General features: G+C 51.0%; 2 protein-coding genes across 2 annotated transcripts in view; one reads left to right on the forward strand and one right to left on the reverse strand.

The window, feature by feature from the left end:
• The first annotated feature begins 3170 nt into the window (after nucleotides 1-3170).
• On the forward strand, nucleotides 3171-8911 carry NEURL1B (neuralized E3 ubiquitin protein ligase 1B). The gene is made up of 4 exons (XM_054389379.1): nucleotides 3171-3834; nucleotides 6097-6804; nucleotides 7670-7795; nucleotides 8667-8911. Exons 1-4 carry the CDS (start codon nucleotides 3171-3173, stop codon nucleotides 8909-8911), a joined length of 1743 nt encoding a protein of 580 aa, XP_054245354.1.
• A 9587-nt stretch (nucleotides 8912-18498) lies between these two features.
• The window catches only part of SH3PXD2B (SH3 and PX domains 2B), a 72664-nt gene continuing 71164 nt past the window's right edge, over nucleotides 18499-19998 (reverse strand). Inside the window, exon 14 of the mRNA XM_054389179.1 lies at nucleotides 18499-19995. Coding sequence (XP_054245154.1) covers nucleotides 18499-19995 — 1497 coding nt within the window. The remainder of the gene's footprint in view (nucleotides 19996-19998) is intronic.

The raw sequence follows: 19998 nt of genomic DNA on the forward strand, positions 1-19998 counted from the left end.
CCTGAGAGTTGGAAGAATTCTATTGCTGTCTCTTAGGCAGGTAACTGAGGCATAAAGAGAAAAAATTACTTACTCAAAGCATTGTACAAATCCCATAGCTGAAGAAAGAGTTGGCATAGCTCTTAGCTGCCTGTCACAGCATCAGGCACCCTTGGGTTTGGTGACATTTCTGCCAGAGCTTGGCTATCGTTATTCCACTGCTGGTCTTTTGGGTAGGAAGGCACAGACAGAAGAGGGGAGAGTCTGAAGAAATAGCAGAGGGACTGAAATGTGATCCAAACTGTGGAAGCCAAGCCGCAAATTAGGGCAATTCAAAGGCACAAACATCCTGTTGAGCTTGCCTAGTCCCCGCCAGTACGTAATGAGTAAAGCACATGCCCAGGTTCAGCTTCAGGCGTGTGTCAGTGGGAAAGCTCTGCCTCCCCTGCCTTGGGTTATGTCAGACATTATTCCTGGTGGCAGGTGTTCATACGAGGGGGGAACGGTATTATAAATAAATTATCCTTTCATTTCCTTCTGGAGACTTTCCTATTGTTCAGCCACAATATGCTTTCCTGTTTTGAAAAAACACAAAACAAGAAAAAGCCAAACCCTGGCCCCAAGTTCCTCTCCGGCAGGGTGGACCCAAAGCTGCGTTTGAAGTGGGTGCCTATGTCATTGCTATTCCGTCCATCATGCTGCTGTCATCGTTGCTCCCACCTCGGACCTCAGTGCTTTCCAAAAGCTGTGTGAGAAGTAACTGCCCTGGAGCCGTGCTGAAGGACATCCTGTCCTGCTGCTCTTGGTCTGTAGAGTGTCTGTGTTCCAGCAGGTCGATGTGGGAGGAAGGCTGGTGCTGCACAGTGGGTGGAAAGCAGAGGATTCTTCTAACAGCAGAGATGAGGACAGAAGCTCTCATCCCTCTATCTTCCTTCTGACTAACACAGGGACATCAAGGCCATGGCACTCACTTTCAGAGGAGAGGGCTTCTCTGCAAGGGGAGGATGTTGCCCAGGAAGGTGAGGTGTGATGTGAAAGAGCAGCACTTGGCCCATCAGGTACTGCAGGAGCCCCTCAGAGGCTGTCCTGGTGACACCTTTCTGCAGCTTTGCTTAATCCACATCCCAACTGAATGCCACCAAAGCTCTCTACATCCATCTGAAAAATGTGGAGCCAGAGTGGGAAAGTGTGGAGAGGAGAGGATTCACCCCTTGTCACTCAGGGTCACTCGCCCAGCGTTATGTGCTGGCTGGCCTCATGCCACCATGCCTCTCACTGCTAGGGATTATCTGTAGGGAACACTTGCAGGCAGACACATGGAGCAGCACCCACAGGAGCTATGGGTGACTCTCTGCTGAGAGCAGCCATCCCCTGCATTTTAGCTCTTCAGGAGGCAAGACATGAGATTTCTTCTGGGAATACTCAAGAGAAATACCATGCTTATTGCTGGCCTGGCCAAGAATGACCCTGCAGACCCAGGGAACCCATTGAAATGGCAAATCTCCCACTGGTCTAAGAGCATGTATTTATTTACATTACACAAGTATATTATACATAAGTATGTTATTTATTGACATTAGTGTAGGACAGGAATAACCATTACCCTGTGCTACTCAGTGATTTTCCTGTGCAGTATGAACGAAGAGATACAAAAGACCCTTTATTTAGCCACTGCATTTGCTTGCCAATTTTGTCTTGATGCAAACAGGAGCTTTTTGGTAGCTCTTTGATTCCTGTGGCAGCTGCCTGATTCCAAGAGCTAATCCTGTGTTCAGATCTTGCCTGCAACCTCTCTTCTCTTGCATTCTCAAAGGCAGCAGTTGCTTAGAGTGTCTGTTAGTTCAGACACAAATGTGAGACCCAGCCTCTTGCTGCTCTGCCTAGGTATGGATTTGCTTGCAAAAAAAGGCATCACAACTGCAGCTTTCCCAGCTGAGCTCCCAGCATCTTCTGGTGTTTCTATCCAAGAGAGGAAAGTGTCAGCAATTCCTTCCCTTGTCAAGAAGCAAAGCCAGGGGTTACACACAGGGAGGAAGCAGCTTCTAAAGGAAGGGGAAGGGTCCAGGGAGGCACCTTCTGAAGCTTCAAACATGGCAAAATCTTTGAAAATAAATGTGTGCATGTGATGCAGTTTTATATTTAACAGGATGACTTTGAGCACCCAGGATGCCTTCCGTTTTTGCTTGAAAAATCTACAAAGCCAGTTATGAAGAGGAGGAGAGATGGAGTGGGTGGGAAATGGGGAGATTGAAGTGCCTGTAACACCATGGTGGTAGCTGTGGGAGCCCTGGTCCTGGAGCAAGACCCCATGTATTCAGGGGTGCACAAAAAAGATTGCCTCCACCTCAGGGAACTTAGAGCTAAGCCTTAAGATTGAAAACTGAGCTTCTTCCATTTCTGCTTCACTCTTGTGTGAAGGCCTCAACTCTGCTTTTCTTGAAATTGGTCTTGAAATTGCTATTGACTCTAAATGCTGCAAGATCTCACCCATAAATTCTTCTCCTGTCTGTAAAATGAGGATGGCAGGATTTCTGTGCCATCTGTGGTGCTGTGAAGCTGAAAACAATTATCATTTATAAAGTTCTTTGAGCTCAAATGGGAGGTTCTGTGTAAAGGCAAGGCTTTGTGGGATGAAATGTTCCTGCATGTGCCAGTTGCATCTCATATCTGAATAAGGGTCTGGGTTGAAAGTTTTGGAAGAGTGGTCTGGTGGTGCAGAGGTAGTAGTCCAGCTGCTAAATGTCTTGGTTTCTTTCTGGTGTTCAGAAGCTCCAGCTGATCATTATGAAATCAAGGGACAGAGAAGCCAGTGGCAGCATGTCCTGCAAAAGTCAATATCCTTCATCTGTGTTCATCTTGAGCACTTCTGATCTTGACAGCCACATTTCTCAGAGATGGTGTGACTCTGGCCACCAGCTGGTGATTTAGCAGCACATCCACGGTGAATAGGAAACTCAGAGCCGCAGTCACAAGTGTTCAGCCTTTCCGAGTGCAATAGGATGCATGTGATGGGGGAACAAAAGGATGTTTGTTTTCAGTCAGCTTTGCAGGGCGTAGAAGGGAAGCTGCTAACCTTTGGCCCAAGAGCCACATTTGCCTCATATTTGCATAAAGCCAAATTGGTGCAACAAAGAGCAGATGGTGGCCACGCACAGCACTGGAAGATTCAGTAGTGCACTCCGCAGTGAGTAATGCAACGCGCACGTGGCGGGACGGTGGCAGCTGCTCAGGCTGAGCCAACGCATGGCTCAGGTCAGGCCTTTCTGATGGAGCCACTGCTTTCTCCTTTTGCAGACACGAGCCACCAGACCCGCGCCGTCTCCAGCCGCCCCTACTACAGTTTGCCCAACAGCAGCCATGAGAGACGCTCGGTCCTCGCTATCACGGAGCCGCCGCGGTTCCACTCCCAAGCCAAAGGCAAGAACGTGCGTCTGGACGCTCACTCCCGCAAGGCCACGCGGAGAAACAGTTTCTGCAACGGGGTCACCTTCACCAACCGGCCCATCCACCTCTACGAGAAAGTCAGGCTGAAGCTGGTGGCTGTGCACCACGGCTGGAGCGGGGCGCTACGCTTCGGCTTCACCATTCACGACCCATCACAGATGAGTTCTGACGAGATACCAAAGTATGCCTGTCCAGACCTAGTGACCCGACCTGGATACTGGGCAAAAGCTTTGCCAGAGAGGTTTGCTGTGAGAGACAATATCTTGGCCTTCTGGGTTGACCGTCACGGGAGAGTTTTCTACAGTATTAATGATGAGGAGCCGATATTGTTTCACTGTGGTATTAAAGTTTCTGGTCCTCTCTGGGCGCTCATAGACGTCTATGGAATTACCCATGAAGTGCAAATACTAGGTAAGTGTCTGCTCTGGCCAATGGCTTGCTCTTCTGCTTGCTCTTTCCACAGAGGCATTGGCAGAGAAAAGGTGCATGATCTATATGGTTGATTATTTCTATGGGACACATAAGAGAACTAATTTACTCTTTCTTTTGTGCCTCAAGTGAACCATTTTTCTTTCACAGAAAGCAATGTATTTGAGAGGTGTCAGTGTTGGAAAGCCCTAAAGCTGTACCTTATAGCAGCCATGTGTAGGATTAAATGGAAATCTTTATGTGTAACTTTCTTCAGCTTTTTCTGAGCTAGATATGCTGCAGTGGCTTGGTTAGTTCTCAAAACATCACTGCAAGAGGGGATGAATTTCTTCCCAGTAGCAAACTGAGCCAATTGCCATGGAGTGACTTTCCTTTTGTGACTTCTACAGCACTGAAATTTCAAATTAATTCAGTGTTAGATGGAGTGTTTTGAACTGGTCTGCACCGCAGGGAATCCATTAAAAATACAAAAGTGTTGCCCTTTCCTGGAGGGTCCTAGGAGCTGATTTAGTTTAAACAACCAAACCAAGCTGCACCTGCTCAAAGGGGTAGTGCCTCCATCTCCACACCAAGCAGACACCAGTGATAAGCTGTGAAATGTTAGTGCATTGGACAAGCAGCTTCATCACATATTCTTCCAACTGGTTCCAATTATTTTGCAGGCCACACATAAACAAAACTTTGCCCTGCCTGCTCTTCCTCAGTACCAGCAGCATATCTGGTGCTCACTGCAGTGGTAAAGGAGCATTTGCTATATTGGCCAGTGCAGCTCCTTGACCAGAGCAGTTTTTCTTTCCTCACTAGATTATAGTTAGAAGCTTATTTCAGACCCCAGCCTCCAGTCCTGCCTGCAGCATCCGAGTATGCAGAGTGAAAGGCTCTGTCTGAGGGTATCTGTACTCTGATTAATTATTTTTTTTTATCACAGTTCCAAGCCCCACCAAGTGCCCCAGGAGTCAGGGTGATGCTCAGCTATCTGGGGCACTACAGATGTGGTGGTGTTATAGCAGACACAGTTGTTTCTCTGTCTGTTTCTCCCAGCGTTTTGCCAGTCAAGAAAGCTATGAAATCTGTCTCAAATGCAGATGCACAAAGTGCATCTTTCAGCATCATGAAGCTTGGATGTGTCTTACTCCTCTGTGGGAGTGTTTCATGCCAGATACCCTGGGTTTGCTAGAAGCAGCTGGTCCAGCCATCAGTGTACACCAGTGGCCTCTCCTGCATGGGATTCTCAGTGAAGGCAGCCCCTGCTTTGCTGGGTGGATTTGAAAGGCCTGGTGATTTTCTTCTCCAAAATGTGGGCAGGGTCAGTGATGGGATGCTTCTCCTCTTTCCATCTTTGGGAAGACTAGTAATATACTTCATTCATGAGCTCATAACTTCCATGGGCCTCAAATAAATTCTCTCAGCTGGTTAATGGCTTACCTTCAGAGTCAAGTGTCTAAGCCACCCCAGGCAGTGCTGGAGGCAGAAGGAAGGATACTCCCAAACCTCCCCATGCCTTTAAATCCCTTCCTCAGTCTGGCACAGCCTAGGTGATAAACTGGAAAGTGAATTAAGAGTCAGCACCTTTGCTATGAAAGGGGAAAATAACTCTTTACTGTAAAAATCTCTTTGGTAACACCTACAGCAAGTAGCTTTTGTGAGAAGCTCTTAATTCAAAATCTCTGCAGTGGTGTGAACACTCCTGAAATATGAGACTTGAAATCTTCCTGCAAAATGACGTCTCTTGGACCCATACTGCCTAGACACCTCACAGCTGTAAGGCAATGGCAAGGAGTGCGAAAAGAACTCAAGCTTGTGCTCCTTCACTCATCACTGTGTTGTGGCTATGGCTTGCACAAGACATTTGGACAACAAGATACTGAGGTGTTTGCTTCTTTTACAGAGCAACCTCAAAGCTATTAGATGCCTCTATTGTGAAAGCTTTTAGGACCACACTGGTTTACAGCTTTTCCCAGTTCACCAGCGGGAGGAGCTCCCAGGTTACGTGGGTACTTCATAACGCTTGTTTTTCCTCAGCTAGTGCCAAGATTTTCTCTGCCTGCTGCCTGCTCCTCATATGACTCTCCATAACTAGCTGCTCATTAGTGGCTGACCTCTGGTTAATTTTTTCTCTGCTTTTCCATTCAGAGGAACAGAATTCAGATAATTTGTAGGCTGAAAAAATAACAGTTGTAACCATGAAAGTGAGCAATTGTATCTTGTACTCTAATGTCCCTTATCACTGGGTTTCTCTCTCAGATAGCATGTTTGCAGAGACCATGACCACTGCCCGTCTCAGCACTGCCCGTCTCAGCACTTGCCTTCCACAGAGCAACCACGATTCAGCCAACTTCAACAACAATGAACTGGAGAATAACCAAGTGGTGGCCAAAATTGCAAACCTAAACCTGAGTCGGGTACCAGGGCTCGTGACAGACAACCACATCATCCCCTGTTGCCCCAACCGACGGCAGCGTGCGCAGGGGGTCCCAGCCTTCCTGGACACAGACCTGCGATTCCACCCCACCCGTGGGCCCGACATCACCTTTTCTCAGGACCGAATGGTTGCATGCACCAACTGGCAGGAGAGCAATAGGACTTTGGTGTTTTCCGACCGGCCTTTGCACATCGGTGAAAGCCTGTTTGTGGAAGTAGGACATCTTGGGTTGCCATACTACGGGGCTCTTTCTTTTGGCATCACTTCTTGTGATCCGAGTACTTTACGGACGAACGAGCTGCCAGCAGACCCAGACTTTCTGCTGGACCGCAAGGAGTACTGGGTGGTGTACCGAGCCTTCCCCGTCCTCAGCAGCGGTGACATTCTCAGTTTCATGGTCTTGCCGAACGGAGAGGTGCACCACGGGGTGAACGGAGCCAGCCGAGGGATGCTGATGTGTGTGGACACCTCGCAATCTCTCTGGGTGTTTTTTACAATCCATGGTGTAATCAACCAGCTCAAAATATTGGGTAAGTGCAGCTAAAAGAAATGAGAACGGGCAGTGCGTGGCTGAGGACACTTCCTAGGCCAGAGCAGGAGCTACAGGGTTGCATCTGCAGCGTTGTCTTTAGCAGGTGGTCACCAATGTGAGTGAGCAGCTCCTGATCTCACCTGGTGTTTGCAAACAAGAGTGAGGGAGAACTGTCACACAGATGTATGCAGCCTGTGTATTTCTCCCAGAAAACGATGAGACCTGTGGGATAAAAGCAGCAGATAGGAAGGCACGGGTGGCTGTCTGCAGGGCAGGGAACTGCTTGTCAGTGTGTCTGGTTTTAAAACCCTCTGCAACCGCTCTTCCAGCCAGCAGCTATTGAACTCCTGCCTTGGTAACAGTGGTAACTGTTGTGAGCACAGCTCTGGTTTAGGCCATGTGTGTTGCTGTTGGACAGTAATCGCTGCTGCAGGTCAGGTATCAGATGTTGCTGTTGATCTATTGCTGGTGATCAGTTACAGTACTTCTCCCTTCCCCTTGCTTAGGAATATGTCCTTTCCTAGCTGCCCCAAACCTGACAGTGATAGCTTGAGGCAGCTACTGCTGGAGGGGCCGGGACCATGGGGAAGTGACTTTACACCCCAAATGATGGCTGTCACATAACCTGGTACTCACTTCATTGAAGCATTGACCAGAAATAGTACAGTGGCGTAGTGAAGGTCACACCCAAAATCATGCACCCATGTGGTTACTAAGGGGCAGCACGTCACTCAGCAGCTAGGCTTGCTCTTAAAGCTCCCTGCACTCATGGGGTGGGAGCCACTATCTGGACTGAGGTGTTTAGCTGAGGTTTGGGTGCCTGCCAGCCCTGCAGCAGGCTCAGCTCTCTCCTGTCTTTGCAGGCACTGTGCAGTCCAGCCCAGTGACTGTCTCTCCCTCAGGATCCCCTGGTGGCTCGCAGTATGACAGTGACTCGGACATGGCCTTCAGCGTCAACAGGTCATCGTCTGCTTCAGAGTCATCGCTTGGTAAGGAGAGCCTAGCCCTTGGGACCTGGCTGTGCCAGCTACACCAAGACAGGAATCTGGGCTGATGCTATGCCAGACAGCAGGGCAAAGCTGTTACATCTCCTGCAAGACCAGCAGAAATAATTGGAAGAAAGGCCAGGTTCAACCAGCAGCCTGGTCTGCTGGCAGTGGAGTTGGGACTAGATGATCTTTAAGGCCCCTTTAAACCCCAACCATTCTATGAGAACACAAAGCAGTGAGAAGCTTTGCACAGCCTGAAGAAGGGCGCATGTTGCTTCCCTCTTGGTCAGTCTGTCTGATGAAGGTGATGCCTGCAGGGCTGCCCTTGCTTCAGCAGCCGTGCTACATTAGTGAGGGGTGCCATACTGTGTCTGGGGCTCTGGTTTCTTGTCTTACACCACCCAGCATGCTGCATTCTGCACTGCCAGGGCTCTGTGCTGGAGGGACACTGTTGTAAACACTCATACTGGTGTTTGGGTCTCAGGCAGACTGGATGCCCTGGCCAGTACTATCGATGGCACACGCCACTGTTGTGTTGTGCCACATCTACCTGACATGGCTGATGAGAAGCAGGAGCATCTTGGGTTTAGCACAGCTCCTTTGGAGGCAGTAGGCCCTGCACACCCACACCACAAAACGGGTGTGCAAAGTCATCACCCTGAGTGGGGAAGTCTAGGTGAGCCATGCTTGCCCCCTCAGTACAAAAGGGATGGGAGGCTCTGCCTGGAGTTGTACCTGTGCTGGGGCCAAACGAGCCAGGCAGTGACTAAGGAAGGAAGAGCCTTAAGAAATGGAGTGTGCATGTTTTATGTTGCCAGGTCTGCACCGACCTGGGGTCTGAATGACCTTGTTCCTTTCTCCTCCTTTTCAGTGACTGCTCCCAGCTCCCCCCTGAGCCCCCCTATCTCTCCTGTTTTCCCCCCTCCGGAGCCATCAAGCAGCAAGAACGGGGAATGCACCGTCTGCTTTGACAGCGAGGTGGACACGGTGATCTACACCTGCGGACACATGTGCCTCTGCAACACCTGTGGTCTTAAGCTGAAGAAGCAGCTCAACGCCTGCTGCCCGATCTGCCGTCGGGCCATCAAAGATGTTATTAAAATATATCGCCCCTAGCGCCCGCCTGGCGCTGCGGGAAGGGGAACGCCGCTAGCAGTAACCTTGCCTTTCCGTCCCTGCTTATGGGTTATCGTGCTGGTCAGTCGTTATCCAGTGGCTCGTTATCTGTGTTTCCTTATTTGACTGGGGAGGGCACAATAATTCAGGGATAAAACTGAGCTGAGGATCACGTGGGGCCCGACGGCACGGCTGCCGCCTGCCCACGGGGGAATTCAGGAATCGTGCTCTGGGCCTGACCCAGCTGTAAACGAGGAATTTCCCCTGCAAAGGCTCTTTTTTCCCTTCCTCCCCTAGAGGAGGGGGCTCACTGCAGTGCAGATCAGGAAGGGGAGGTTGCCACTTGGTCAATGCTGGGTGCCACTGGGCTCCCCCAGCCCTGAAACCCCAACAGCTCTGGGCTGCTGTTGGATGCTTGCGCCCTGGTGGAACAAAATTAGGACAAGGCCCAGTGGGAGGGTTCAAAATGGACAAAACTGATCTGGAAATGTTATGTTAATCCATGTAAGGGGGAGCTAGCTAAGGCCAAAATAGTAGCACAGCCAGATTCTCACTTGTTTGTGTTTTGCCCACCCTGAACAGGCTTCTGGGGCAAGCTGGAGAAGCTGGTCTGGACTTAGATGAAGCAGCTTTTGCTTTTTGTGACAGAGCAAGGACTTTTGGCCATGAAGGCTGAGATGCAGGCAGCAGCCATGGGTAACAGAGTGGAGCATGAGCCCACTGAGAGCCCCAGCCAAGCCCAGCTGCTGCAGCAGCAGTGGGGTTCTTCATGTGCTGCCGGTCTGGCCAGCTACTGAAGCCATAAATTGCAGCCTGTGGATGGGTGAGAGGTTTGGATGGGCACACTGCAGCCCTGGCTTAGGAAAAGCATGGAGCTAGTGCTGTCTGCAGTGATGGTGTTTGTCACCTGCAGGCACACATGTGCCTGTGTTCCGTTCCGCTGCTCTTTGAAGGCAGCGTAGCTGCCGCCTCACCCGGTGCCCCCTGGGTCGGCCTGTCCTAGCCCCTCACCTGCAGCCAGCGCTGTGGCAGGGCTCAGCCTTTCTCCTGTCCCAACAGAGGGACTTTCTGGAGCCTGTGGTGAGAAATTAATTTCTGAACCAGTCCCAGCAGGCTCACTTTTTTGCAGGGGCCTGTATGTGCTGATTTTATCTGCTCTTTCTGCTACCTTTCCAGGTTTCCTAGCACAGCTCCCAGCTGCCCAGACACTAGATCCCAATAGTAGATGAGAACTTGAGATGACCAGGGATCTGTCTCACTTGGCTTTACCTGGGAGCAGAAAAGAAGGTCTAGTGCTAGTGTTAGATGTTGGGATTTAAAAGGTAACTAGGTTTCAGCTGTAACATCAGACAGCTACAAGCAGCAGCAACCTAGATGAGCTGGGCAGCATCTAAGCATGCAGCATTGAGGCTGGTACGAGGAGCTCAGTGTCCTCCTCTCTCCTGCTCTCACAGGAGCTGCCCTCCATGGTCTATTCTCCACCCTCTACCCATTTGCATAGCTCTTTTCCACTCCTTCAGCTTCAGCATAGCTAGTTTCCAGCTGGTCCAGGTTTGTAAAGAGGGGAAGAGACAGGTTACAAATGGGAGGATGAGTGAGAGGCTGGTGTTCATCTAGCTCAGTGACCATGTGCCACCAAGTGGGTGAGAACAGCTTTCTTCAGAAAGGTGCAATTATCACATTTCAGCCCAAAAAGAATAAAAAAGAGAAATAGCAACCCTTGGAGGGGTTGCCTGAGAGTGTTAGAGTCTGTCACATCACCTCACCTTTCGCTCCCCCAAGGCCATGGGTGTACAGCTAGCTGCCTCTCACTGCACTGCTGCCTGGGTGGTGGTTTGATGCTGCTGCACATGGTCACTGACGACTATTCAGCCCCATCCCAGCCCCACTCTGCCATCAGGAAGTGCTCATCCTCGTCCCTCAGCTGCTGACAGGCAGGGAGAAGTTGTTTTTTCCTTGAAGAGCTCATTAACATTTTAATTAAGTGAGGCTGCTGTAGAGTGAGATCTCTCACCCATTGCATTGTGGCATCACAGCAGAGCCTGCCAGCTTTGTAGAGCCCTTTTTGGATGCTCAGCTCCGCACTGACCATGCTGTTACCAAGTGTGCTCAGCCCTCAGCAGAGCCACTGTGAACTGCCAGTTCACTTACACCTTTGCAAAGGAGGCAGCAAGGGCAGCTTTCTGGCAGCTAGAGCCTTGTCCACACCTCCTGGCTGCCATCCGACCAGAGACCACAGACGTTGCCTTGGCAGAGACCTCCCTGGCCCTGTGCTAGCAGATCAGGGTCCAGCTGCAGCCTGTGGTCATAGCACTAAGAGCATGATGATGGCAAAGTATGTGAGCATGGGCTGGAAGGCCAGGGGTTAGTGCTTGCCTGCTGAACGGGCTGCAGCCTTTGCATGATGAGGAATTCAAGGAAAGCTCTCTGATTCCACTGCAAGTGAGGCTAGCTTGGATCAGCTCCGGTCCAGCAAATGCCAGTGGCCGTCCCTGGGGCTGCTGTCCTGCACCCAGTCCCTTTAGGTGGCTGCCCACAGCTGTGTGCCTGAGCACAGCCCAATTGCTTGGCTAACTCCTCAGGTCCTCAGTGAGCAGGGTGAGTTGCATGCCTGGGGTGGGGTTATTTTTTTTTTTGGTGTAGCTCTCTTTGTAAGCCAACAAGGAGAAATACCAAATCTACCCCAGGCTGTGCCCGAGCTGTTCAGGACACATTGCACAGGTTGAATTTTTGCTGTAGCAGCCTAGATCTCTTTCCAGAAGGGCAGCATCCAGCAGGGCCAGCAAGGGAGCCAGCTCAGTCAGGGTGCAGAGTACAGCTGTGAGAGCAGTGGACCTGTCACCCTGCCTACCCGACAGCAACAGGAATTTTCCAAAGCAGGCCTCTAAAACAAAGTTTTCCAGGAAAAGGTAGCCTCTTACAGATTTAATTGTCAGTACTTGTATTGCTATTTTTTTTAAACAGTCTGATTGATCTATGATTTGTACAGAAGATCTGTTTGTGCCTTATAAGGGTGTCTGTGCACTTTTTATCCTTTTTAAAGCAACTTTTAAAAAGACAAAAAAAAAGGGGTGGGGGTGGGGAGCAAAACACAGATCAATGGTAGTTTTATAGAATTTTGTGTTCACTGAGAATCTTGCTTTTTTATATATATTGGAGTGAAAAAGTGTTTATTTCCATGGATTTTCCCCCCACCCCCTCCTCCTAACCCATTTGTTTAAAAATTAAAAAAAAGTAAAAAGGAAGAAAGAAAGTAAAAAGAAGAGATGGGGAAGCTCTTTTACCTTCCCCCTTTCTGAAGTGATAGTTATTCTCTTATCCTTACCTTTATGATTCAGTACTGTGACCTGTACATCATGTTTAAGCTGAATCAGATTTTGGACCTCTGTATTAGGCTTTTTCAAATCATTTGGGGGAGCAGGGGTGGGGAGGGCATCGCACGAGGGAGGGAACTGCACTTGTACATGTCAGTGCTCTATAGCGTTGTGTTTAGTGCTGTGTGTTTTACTTTTGTCCATTTACCTGTTTTACATTAATATAATTTTACTTGTTTATGAAACAATAAAACTTTGGCTTGTAAAGAGTGCTCCTGGATGTTTAAAAGCATTTGACCTGCAAAGGTGGTGGTGAATAAATTCTTTACTTCAGAGTGGGGCAATATTAATGCATAGAGTCAGGGCCCCTCTGCCTCAAAAAAGAATACAGTAGGCACTTGAAATACCTTGCATCAGCTTTGCTTTGCTCCTGGGAGGCTGTGCACAGTGGGTGCTCAGTCACTCCCTGGGCAGGGGGATTTTGTTCCTGGGTCATTAACCTTGCAAACCCTTCAAGCAAGATGTGTTTTAGGGCTACGGAGGTGGGAAGGGTCTTGTGGCAGATGACCTTGCTAAGTGCCACAAATTCCTCATCCAGCCTCCATCGTCTCAAGCAAGACAGTTGCCAGCATGACCTCGCTCCTGTGCCCATGGTGGGGCTGTGGCAGTCTGGGGACTACCTCAGCTGGCTTAGGGAGGGGTAATGCAGATATGGGCAGGGACTGTCATAGATAGGAGAAGGAGGGTTGCTGCTTTTTTCTTCTTTTTTTTCCTCCCCCCACCCCCACCTTTTTTTGTTTTTTGTTTTTTTGGTTTGTTTGTTTGGTTTGGTGGGGTTTTTTCGTTTAGCAATGCCTGGCTCTTTATTTCACAAGCCAAGGCCAACAAAAGGCTCCTCTGTAAACTGTTTATATCCTGAAGTGTGGCCTGCTGAAGCCAGGCACCAGTCAAGCAGCCTCCAATGTGGTTTAAAAGTGGAGTGGAAGAATTCATTCATAACTCTTCTCTGGCAAGAACACAGCCACAGCTGAGCATTTGCACGAAAACCATCAGGAGCCGCAGGTGGCGAAGGAGCCTGGCAGTGCTCATTTGTGCCAGAAATGCCTCTTTATAAACTCTGCTGCCTGGCTTTACCCAGAGAGCTGACCCTTGGGAGCTGCCAACAGACTAAATCTGCTGGCTCAGGCCCTGGAGTAACTTTGCACCATCCTTGGCATCAGCATGCTGACCTGCTCCAGCTGCTGCTGGCCTGAACCCCAGGGAGACCATGAAGGGCCCAGTGCCTGCTCCCATCACCTGTACCCACCACCCCCTCCCCTCTGCCAGCCTGGATGCTATGGTGCACATACCAGCCCAGTCTGAGCCTTCCATGGACAAAGCCTAACTTCATTAGGCCTCTGCCAGCTCTTCTTATGGCACAGCCACACGAGCACTGGAGCTGCAGGCAGCAGCTGTCATCACTCAATGCCAGGTGCTGTGTGCCCACAGGGACATGGTGTGGCACCACACCGGCAGCAGGGAACTGCCTGAGGAGGGATGGGCTCTGTTCAGTCGTGCTGGTGCAATACTCCAGATTATGTCACAGGACCCAGATTTCTCCCCAGCTCACTCACCTGCTGCTGGGTGCCAAGTGGCAGCATCAGGGCAGGTGCTGCATGCTTGGTTGCTCTTGTGGCAGCTCTGTATGGAGCACAGGCAGCTGCTTCTGGCACAGGGCACATGCTGCAGGCATGGGCTGTCAGAAGGAGCAAGATGAGCAAGATACTGTGTAAGACAGTAGGCACTGGGCTCTTCCTGGCAGCACGCACAGCCCTACATCTGCCTCTTGCAGCCCTGTGCTGGCTGGGTAGTTTATGGCCATTGGGAAACTATGGGTAAGCACAGACAGGGCATGCATGTCCCAGGCTGTCAGACAATGAATTGGGCTAGTGGAAGATGCTCTTGTAGGTCTTTTCCCACCCACCTCTTACCAATGTCTGCAATACCACAGTTCCTCTGACAAAAGGCACGTGTGCTCTTAAATCCAATTCTTCCATTGCCTGAGCTTGTTCAATTAATGCAGCCCCATTCCCTGGCTAGCCTGAACCCCAAGAGCTCCTCAGGTCAGGCAGTCTTTCTCTTTCTCTGCACTTCCCCCAAATCAGCTCAGTCTGCTGTCTTGAGCTCAGGGTAACACAACTGTTAAAATTCCAATGCCCCATTTACAGAGACATTCATCAGGGCTTGGACTCAAAGGCAAAACCCAAGTAGATGTTGGGGGGAAAGGTAAGAAGTAGGGTATGTCCCATGACTCTCACCACTCCCAGGCACTGCCTTGTGCACAGGATCACAACCATGGCTGCTTGGATGGATTGACAGATGGCACAGCCCCCAGATGCAGGCCTGGGAGAGTCAGTTGTACAACATTCCTCTGTCTACTGGCTCATAGAGATGGGAAGAAAAAGCAAAGCTCTGCTGAACACCATTTAACTAACTCAGCAATCACATCTCTCCTTCTCTTGGGCACCAGGGTACACAAAATACAAACTAAGGACCAGGCTATGTCTCATATGGGGTGTGTTGACACAGCCACAGCTGCAGAAGAAAAAACACCCCTCCCTTCTGTGCCAGAGCAGTGAGCAGACACTACATACATACCCATACCTGAACCCTGGTCCTGCAGCATGTCAGTTGTGCAATTCCCAAGAGGCAACCGGGGGCTCAGCAGCAATGGATGAATTCACAGCCAGGAACTGGTAAGTCAAACGTCTGAGCATCGTGACCTGCCCCAGAACCGTTACAAGGGATGCCACAGCCAGAAGCCCTCGCTGCAAGTCTCCAGGAAGCCAAATGATCCCATTCATCTGCTGGCAACAGAAGAATGCCTCACCTGGGGATGGCTCCTCCGCAGCAAGAGGGAGTGCAGCTCAATGGCTCAGGGCTCCTTGCTGGTGCCATTGTTGCAGCGGCAAGTGGGATGTGCCAGATCCCAAACCAGCTCCCTGGGCAGAGCTGCCAGCACTCCGGGCAGGACAGCAGCACACCTCCCAGGACAGCTGCCACGCAGCACTCCAGACACACACCAGCCAGCCAGGGGTTCACAAGGGTGCTTGAAACCAGTCAAGCAGTTTCTTTTTATTTCTTAAAAAACAAACAAAACCCCACCCACAAAAAACCCCAAACAAACAAAAAAACCACCACCCAACCCCCCCACTAAATAAAAAAAACACCCCAATCAACCCCCTAAAGGTGAAAGTATAATTGGGCATTGACACAGCTACATCTACCTTCTGCTGCCCCCCTCCCGCCCACATACCGTAGATTTATACACGCTTACATAGGATAGCGAGACATGGACAGACAGAGGGGCTCCAGGAGCCTGCAAGGAGGAGCAGGACACAGTGAGGGCCTCCTGCCTGCCAGGGATGTGCTGAGACGTGGAATCTCCCTGATACCCATCTCTTCTGCCCCACGACATGGTGATGCCCAACGTTACCACCAGCCCATGCCGCAGGGCTGCACTGGTGGTGGGCAAGGAGGGAGGGTGGTCTTTGGCTGACAGGGTGATGAACCTTGTGGCCAAGCTCAGGGTATTGAGCCTCCCAGTTGCCCTTCTCCTCTCCAAGAAGTAGTTGGGGAGCTCAGCTGTGTTTGATGTGCAAGGCAGAGAGGCACAGCCTAGGAAAGGGCATGCAGGGCTGCCACAAAGGAGGCACATCAGATCCAAGGGCAGGGGGACAAAGCCCTGCTGGCCCAGAGGCTCTCAGCGTCTTCCCAACAGGAGCTCTTGTCCAGCCTGCAGTGGTAGGAAGGGGTAAGGCTGCAGGTGTCAGCACCCTGCTGAGGGTGACCCCACGCTCGGGCACTTGCCCTGCCTTCTTGGAAGGTCTTAGGGAACAAGGGAGAGATCACTGAGCCCAATACAGTACTTGTGTCAGCAAAACGAAGCACTACCAGTTCTGAGGTTCAGTCTGGGAGGAAAGCAGAAATAGCCCTCACTGAGTACAGAGACCACGGAAATAGCATCGTCCGCTCGGAGGGAAGCCGAGGGCAGTGAGGTCTGTGAGGCAGAGAAAAGAGGGACACTTCTGAGATTAAAAGGCCAAAAAGAGAGCAAAGACACAGTGCCACAGGTAAAGGGCACCCAGCCCTTCCAGCCTCTGTGTGAAACTGTCAGAGTAGCTGGGGGACACTGGGCCAGCCCCCTCCTCAGATACAGCAGGAGCTGGATTTGGCTGCTGGGCCCCTCCAGCTTGACTCATCCTGTCCCCATTCTTTTCCAAAGCAAAAGAGATTTAGTGGAGCAAGAGATGAACAGCTAGTGCTGTTCCCCCAGGCCACCCTGAAGCTCTCCTGGGAGCACAGCAACACCTCACAATGTGCCATGCAAGGAACATTGTTACTGGATGGGGTTGCAGATATATTGCTTGTTGCCAGCTCAGCTGAGTCAGTCTGATTAGAGGCTGATGTGTCACCAGAGAAAACTGTAGGTGGGAAAGAAAAGAATCAGCTGGAAACTGGGGTGCATGAATTCCCACGGCTTAAAATGAACCTTAGGCCTTCTGAGTATGAGGCTGGACTGGAAAGGTCAAGGCTTCTCTACCAGATCAAATTAGGGCTGGGACAAACTGCCCCATTGCCCTCTGGGAATGACCCTGGCATGAGGCACCACCATTTTCATTCTGTACACAGAGGGAGGTGTCTTCAATACCACGTAGGGGACAGAGAAAGAAGTGAGCATCTGGGAGAGTGGAGAACACTCCTTCAATTCCACCAGCCTAAAATTCGAGGGAAAATTGTAACTGTTTTCAGCAGCAAAGCAGTGTGGCCATGGAGCTGTGGCTGAAATGCTTTCACTTGCAATTAGACCAGAAAGGGCAACAGGACTTGGTCAACAAGAAACTCACAGAAGCATCAGGTTTAAAGCTCTTATGCAGAGAGATGTGGTCCTGAATCTGTAAGTAGCCAAGTATAGCACAGAAGAAAGCAGCACTGGGGAATGACAGCTCCTCCATGCTCATCCTCCTGCTGGGATAAGCAACACTGAGGGCAAGATTAGGTTTGGCAGCATGGAAGAACTTGATCTGAAGACCCCCAAACAGCCTGCCATGCAGGCTGAAACGGAAGTACCTGGAAGACAGGCCGATGGGGGTGACAAAAAAGGCAGGAAGCCCCTGAGCACCAGACATGCCTTGCAACTGGTTGTGATGAGGAGCTCAACTCCCACATTCTGGATTGCACTTGATAATATCAGCACCTACTGAAGGACCCACCTCCTGGCTGCTGCCCGCCAGCCTGGGGAAGCTCTGTGGGTCATGGGAAGGGGTGGCCCCCTAATAGTCCAAGAGGCAGGGCAGTCTGCGTGGGAAGGAAAGCAAAGCATCCTCTTTCCATGGCTTTCGGGGTTGTTTCAGTCCTCTGTGCCTTGCATACTATTCTTCAGCTACCAAAGCAAAGCACCTCTCGTTGTTTGGCTGCAGTACTGCAGGGGAGAAGCCTGTGTAGCCTCCTGGGCCAGCACAGAGAGGACCTGTTCCACCTGTGTGTGCCTGCATGTATTCCTCTGCACTGTTTTTCCCACCAGGAGAATGCTGAAGTTAACACCTGGCATCGTAGAGCACAGAAGGACAAAGGGGTGGTCCTGTGGCACAGGTGGGGCAGGGAGCAAGGCCTAGCCTTTAACCAGAGCACAATGCCTGTACCTGCACGTGCTCACAGAGCTACAGGGACCTTGTTCTCAGCAACCATTCCTCCTTTTTACCACGTTCTCTATCGTGCTGCTACACACCTGGATTAAGCAATGTGACCTACGACATTTGGCTGTGACTCTGAGCCTTGGGAAAAGGTAAATCCTTCTGTGTGTCCAGATTTCCTTTGCTGGTATTCTGCTACATTTCACTTCTCTCCCTGGCTACTGTCATAATTCTAATTCCCCAAACAAGTGGCAAAAATGTCTATCAAGGTCCATCTCCCCAGCATGGAGAACCATGGTAGCCATCATATGCCACAAAGCTTGGCCAGAGGAGCCCTGGCTGCATGACTGGGCTACCATTGAGGCCCTTGAGCACAGTGCTCAAGGAAGACAAGGGGAAGAGGGCAGGTAGGAGCACATGGGTGGGAAGGGGAGGCCAAGCTGCTTCTTCCATGCTGCCACCAATGAGCACCAGCTGGGAAGCGTGGGATCTCAGTTGTTACCTTTTGTTTTAAAGCCAGCCTCACAGAAACTATAAATTAATCTGCTAATTAAATAGGTGAGACACCGGAGAACCTCCAGCTGTGCAAGCAGAGGAGCAGCTATGGCTTCTTCCGTAGGTAATTGGAAGGGATCCAGCCCTCCCAGCACGGGCCCCCAGTTAGGACCTTGCAAAACCACCAGCCACTGCTGTTCTTCTCACGAACTTCAAACAAAGTCCCTTCTTTAAAGCTGTTGGTCTCCTCATCACCTTCAAAATCTGCCACTGCCACATAGAGAGCTTCCCTGGAGATGTCTGGACTGGAGAAAAGGGCTGAGGTCCTCTCTCTGGCTTCCCCTCTCTCTACTGGCTTGGATATAACCTTTTGGCTTACGCTGCTTTTCACTTTGGCTTCATCCTGGACAGATGCAGCGAGGAATGGTTTGGCTTTTGGAGGAACCAGCATGGGCCTCCCTGGAACTGGAGTTGGTCTGCTTTCAGGTGCTTCCTGTGCTGGGGCCCTGAGCTCCACTGTGGGGCTGCAGGCAGGACCCCCTGTTTTCTTGGGAGGGGGTGGCCTGCGGGGTGGCACAACAGGGCGCTGTGCTGGGGTTTCCCTGGCACCTGGGGTGTTTGCTGGGCCCAGGGGAGGTTTGGGCATTGCTTCTTTTGCAGCATGGCTGTCCAGCTTGGGCAGGGGTTTGCTCTCCATGCTTGGTCGCTCCTGGTACCTTCCAGAAGCCTCTGAAGAGACCATGGTGCTACTGAAGGAGCTGTCACTGGCAGTGGCGTCCTGCTCAGAGGGTCTCTCTGGGCACTTTGCAGGTCTAAGCTTGCTGCGCAGGTTGCAAATATCCAGTTTGTCATTAGCTGGAGGTGGGTCAGTCCGGACGGCTGCAGCAGGTTTTGGCCTGATCTGAGGTCTTGACTTCAGGAACGGATTCTGGGTGATGGGCTCAGGCTTGTCCTCCACAGGCTCAGCTTTTGGCTTGGTTGGCTTGACAATGGGCCGGAGGTTTGGCTTCTTCACTTCCTTGGCTGACACCTTGTGTCCGCATTCCAGTCCCATTTCATTTTTCAGCTGGAAGAGTTTGCCCTTCTCCGGTTTCAGCTCAGGCTTCTTGCTATCCTTTGGGGCTGCAAACTGCTTGGGTGGGATCATGGGCAGAATCATGCCTGGGGGCTTGGGAGGAGGCCTCTGCCTCTCCAGCAACTCACCTTCTGATTTAATGATGGACTCCTTCCTGGGTGGCAGGCTGGGCTTCTCCTCTGTGTCATGGTCTGAGATCTCCTCATACCCACTGGCAAAGGCTGGGTCCCCACTCTCAGGAGCCTCCTTCCCCTTCCAGTCTTTGGCCCACTTTCCACCACAGTCCATACCATTAGGAGGAGCCTCTGGCAGAGGACGACACGGTCCTGTCACTTCCTCACCAGTGCTGCTGTCAGGCACAGCATCGCCAAGCCGGAGCTGGGCCATCTCGTTGGGTAGTGGAGCCAGGAAATTTGGCCTGGATGCATTGCTGGTTTTCTTGTACTTATCAATGAATGTGGCAGGGGCCCAACCTTCCTTCTCCTCGATTTGAATGTACCACCAGCCACTGAGGTTCTTCTCAATGACCTG

The sequence above is a fragment of the Indicator indicator genome, chromosome 18 (genome assembly GCF_027791375.1).
Source record: "Indicator indicator isolate 239-I01 chromosome 18, UM_Iind_1.1, whole genome shotgun sequence".
In the NCBI taxonomy this organism is placed as follows: Eukaryota; Metazoa; Chordata; class Aves; order Piciformes; family Indicatoridae; genus Indicator; species Indicator indicator.